Source organism: Cornus florida, unplaced genomic scaffold (genome assembly GCF_030987335.1).
Source record: "Cornus florida cultivar Cherokee Brave unplaced genomic scaffold, ASM3098733v1 CherokeeBrave_3.0.0_Hap2_Chr05, whole genome shotgun sequence".
NCBI classification, from domain to species: Eukaryota; Viridiplantae; Streptophyta; class Magnoliopsida; order Cornales; family Cornaceae; genus Cornus; species Cornus florida.
The window spans coordinates 79,839,008-79,843,851 of record NW_026775575.1 but is presented as its reverse complement, the minus strand read 5'-3'; the positions used below and the strand labels follow the sequence as shown (position 1 = coordinate 79,843,851).

The window sequence follows — 4,844 nt, the reverse complement described above, 5'->3', positions numbered from 1 at the left end:
CGTTTAATTGCGGTAAAGTTGAAACTGTTGAATTAATTCATGGACTTGAGATAGAATACTAAGATTTTGAATCTTTGAAGATTGAATCACGTGCACAATTGTAAAATTTTAGTAAATAGTGATTCTAGCGAATATTTAGTCAAAATATATTAATAAACACTTAAATTAAATAAATATATATATATAATCGGGATCGGGGCAGGGATGGGGTGGGGGCATCACTAAATCCACCCCGTCCCAAACTCATTTCGGATTTTCAATTCTTTTATCATATTCGTTCCAAACTTATTTATAGAACTATCAAATCAGTCCCATTAGAAACGAAGCGGAACAAAAACCCAGCGGGTTAGAAAAAATTACCATCCCTAATAATTAGGCTTTAAAAACTTTTCTAGTCCGTAACATACAACTTCTTTTAGTTTTAAAATTCAATAAAAGAGGGTGAGAAGTATTTTCTGAAAAGCTTTGATATATACCGCATTCTCATGAATAACGTATTTGTTACTACTACAAACAAACGTCCATAGAAAATTTAAGACTTTATGTGACTGGTTTTGAATTTTTGATACGACAAATTATATATAACAGTAAAAGCAATAGAAGATTGGTAACATTGAAAGTCAAATTCTAGAGCCTATAAGGCCTGCAGCGGGCTCGCGAAAGTCTATTGCGCCCTATCTAAAATGATGGGCGCTGTTTTTGTTCGCCGGTCGGTTTGCGATATTTAGCGAGCTGGCCCGCGATTACTATCTATTTATTTATTTATTTATTTTATTTGTTGCAAAACGACGCTGTTTTGAGTTATTTATTTTATCTTATCCTATGTCTATTGGAACAGTGGCAAAACAGTGCCTTAAGCAGAATTATTTTTTTTAAAAAAAAAACCTAAAAATGGGTTATTTTGAGCTCTTTTTAGAAAAAAAAAAATTTTTAATAAAATTTATTAAATAAAAAATATATTGTTTAGGTATTGTTTATCAAAAAAAAAATTATTTGGGTCAAAAATAAATTAAAAAAAGCTTTTTTTTTAATATTTGTTTTTTTAAAAAAAAAAAATTTTAAATATGTACCACAAACAATATATTTGGCGGTTAAAACACTGTTTGGCCGACACAAATAGTGCCTTAACGGATATAATTTTTAAAAATATATATATAATATATATTTTTTTTAACTTTTGTAAAAAAAATAATTAAAATTACAAATCCATCTATTTATTCGCATAGGATAAAAAATAAGATGAAAAATATAACCGTTATAAATATAACCGTTACGAATATAACTGTTTAGGAAAAGTTTTTTTTAAAAAAAAATTTAAATTAATTTAAATTTTTTATATTATTATTTTTAGAGAGTGAAAATTCAGATAGTCTGATGGAATATATGTTTTTAGAGAGTAAAAATTATGGACGTGACTCTTAAAATTATTGACCTAATTTTTGAAAAAATTAATATGATATTTCTAGGGAGTCAAAATTCAAATAAATCGACAGAGATGGCCTAAAAGGTCCAGATTGATTGCATGACAAAATTGATTGTCAAATGTACAGGATGTGATGGACCGTATCAGGGCCTAACCACTCGACTGGCAAATTAATTGCTGAGTTGAACACAATAAAAGATATTTATGGAACGTACTAAAACATATTTGACCTCAGTAACTTTTCTTTTTCAGAAAGTTATGCACCAACAAATAGTAATAATTAATGATTTTTGTAAAAAGATTTCAAAGAAACATTAGCGAGAGATCAATCAATTTATACTGTTTGAGTCTGTTACACTGCTAATATTATATTATAATAATTTAAAAGTTAATAATTGAGGACGCAGTCTACTGCCTGCAAATTTTACCACTATTACCAAAATCTTGAACCAGTATTACCAATCTTCTGAATCTTCTTTTGTTTCTTCTTTTCAGGCATGCGATTGCATAAAAAAAAGGCGTGGAATGGTAAAAGAGCGCATGTAAAAGGTCAACCATTTCGAATGAGTCCAATTTAAACCACGCAAAACACCTCTCTTTATATCCGTTAGGTCTCTTACTCTTCCGTCTCCATTATCTCCAGTTTTAGTTTCTCTCCTTCTACACACAACTTTCCTCTCACCTCACACCTCACACCCTCACACTCAACGTACACCATACTCTTATTAGATATCAACTCTCTATCTCTCTCTCTGTCTCTAAAACTGTGAAAATCTATAGATATAGTGAGAGAAAACACTGAGATATATATAAATATAATGCGGACTGTCAAATCCACTCCGGCTATGGCTTCGTCTTCTACCCATTCTTGTACTTCTTCACCGTTACGACGCTCTCCGCCTCCGACGTATCATCGTCAAACCTTCTCTGAATCGATCATGGAAGAGAACGTCGAAATTGCCGAATCAATCGTCACCAAATGGGACGTGGACGCCGCAACCTACTCCAAATTCGCACATCTGTTCAGCGACGACCGAAGAGAAGCCAAGGAGTTTCTCAAATCGGTGAAGGGATTGCAAGACGCGATGCAATTCTTCTTATCGGAGAATCTGAGTTCCGACAAGCTTGTTCGAGCTCAGAGCTTGATGCAAATCGCCATGAAGAGGCTCGAGAAGGAGTTCTTTCAGATACTGTCTTCCAACAGAAACTTTCCCGATCGTGAATCGGTTTCGAGCCGGTCGTCACGAGCATCGGCGAGATCGATGAATTCGGCTTCGGAAGACGAGTATTCCGAAGATGAATTTCAGGTGGAAGAAAATTCAATCTCCGAAGTCGAGCGAGTTTCGATGATTGCAATGTCTGATCTGAAAGCCATCGCAGATTGCATGATTTCTTCAGGCTACTCAAGAGAGTGTGTGAAGATTTACAAACTGATTCGGAAATCGATTGTTGATGAAAGCTTGTACGAACTCGGAGTTGAGAGGCTCACTTCCTCTCAGATTCAGAAGATGGACTGGGAGGTGATTGAGCTCAAGATCAAGCACTGGTTAAACGCGATGAAAGTCGCCGTGAAGACGCTCTTCAACGGCGAGAGAATTCTCTGCGATCACGTCTTCTCTGCCTCCGAGAAAATCAGAGAGTCGTGCTTCGTGGATATATGCAGAGACGGCGCAATTTCACTGTTTCAATTCCCAGAATGCGTAGCGAAGAGCCAGAAATCACCGGAGAAAATGTTCCGCACACTCGACCTCTACGAGTCCATTTCCGACCTCTGGCCGGAAATCGAGTCCATCTTTTCATTTGAATCAACCTCCGCAGTCCGATCACATGCCGTCACATCTCTCGTCAAGCTCGGCGATAATGTTCGTGCAATGCTGTCAGACTTCGAGGCGGCGATCCAAAAGGACACGTCCAAGTCGCCGGTGCCAGGCGGTGGTATACATCCTCTGACGCGTTACGTCATGAACTACGTCGTCTTCCTCACCGACTACAGCGGAATACTCTCCGACATAGTCGCCGACTGGCCGTTGTCCGTACAGAGTCCCATGCCAGAATCTTACTTCTTATCGCCGACCGCCGACGACAGCCCGACGTCGGCGATATCGTTGCGGTTGGCTTGGCTCATACTCGTCCTCCTCTGTAAGCTCGACGGCAAAGCCCAGCTCTACAAAGACGTGTCGTTATCGTACCTGTTCTTAGCAAACAACCTAAACTACGTCGTTTCCAAGGTGGCTTCATCGAACCTGAGACTTCTCTTGGGCGAGGATTGGTTGATGAAGCACGATACAAAGGTGAGACAGTACGCAGCGAACTACGAACGAATGGGGTGGAACAAAGTGATCTCATCACTGCCTGATCAGAATCAGACGGCTGATATTTCACCTGAGACAGCGAGGGAGTGTTTCAAGAGCTTTAACTCGGCCTTCGAAGAGGCGTACCGGAAACAGACTTCTTGGGTTATACCGGATTCGAAACTCCGAGACGAGATCAAACTCTCGCTGGCGAAGAATCTCCTGCGGACGTATCGGGCGTTTTACGATACGTATCGGATGACGTGTCCACGAGTGGTGGGTTTTGTTGATTCGTTGGTCAGATTTGCCCCTGACGATTTGGGAAATTACTTGTCGGATTTGTTTTACGGCACCGGAGGATCAGGATCAGGATCAGGATCAGGATCGGGCAGCACGTCGTCGTCTCATCCGTCACCTTCGAGGGATCGGCGATCCAATTGAGGAGTTACGTCTGTTTTAATCGCCGGCCGTATTCATGACTAAATTCCAATAACGACAAGGACCTGTGGGGGCCATACCATAACTATTAACGATTCTTTTGTGTTCCAAGCAGATAGGACCAAACTGTACAATTGATTTAAAAAAAAAACAAACAAACAAACAAACTGTACAATTGATTCTTGATATTTTGGCATGATTTTTTAAAATAATATATTAATTTTTGTACCTTTATCTTATCATAGCTGTGTGATAATTTTGATAATTAAGTCGGCATTGTTAAGTCAAAAGAAGTCAAGGTAAATACAAAGGTTGGCACGACACTAATTATTTTATGAATAAATGTAATCTATTCAATTAAATGCTCTTTCTCAGGAAATTAAGTTCTGAATATCTTTTGTGATTATGAAAACAAACTTACATTATATATAAGATTATTGTATGTTTGATCATTAATATTTATGTATAATATTTATTAATTATTATAATAGTCAAAGTTAATGACTTGCGTTGAGCTCCAAGAAATAAAAATAGGAGAGAAATATATATATAAAAAAAAAAAAAAAATTAGATAACATTATGGCAATCTATGTGCCAAGTTACATATCTACAATCTCATATTGTCGGTATGAAAAGTACTATTTAAGATTTGCACACTCTGATAACTTAAAAATAAAACCGCGTGAGCTGAG

At 37.4% G+C, this 4,844-nt stretch overlaps 1 protein-coding gene across 1 annotated transcript; it reads left to right on the top strand.

Moving 5' to 3' along the window:
- The first annotated feature begins 2,020 nt into the window (after positions 1-2,020).
- On the top strand, positions 2,021-4,391 carry LOC132307047 (exocyst complex component EXO70H1). The gene has a single exon (XM_059804701.1). It carries the CDS (start codon positions 2,242-2,244, stop codon positions 4,153-4,155), a length of 1,914 nt encoding a protein of 637 aa, XP_059660684.1. The 5' UTR covers positions 2,021-2,241; the 3' UTR covers positions 4,156-4,391.
- Positions 4,392-4,844: the final 453 nt, after the last annotated feature.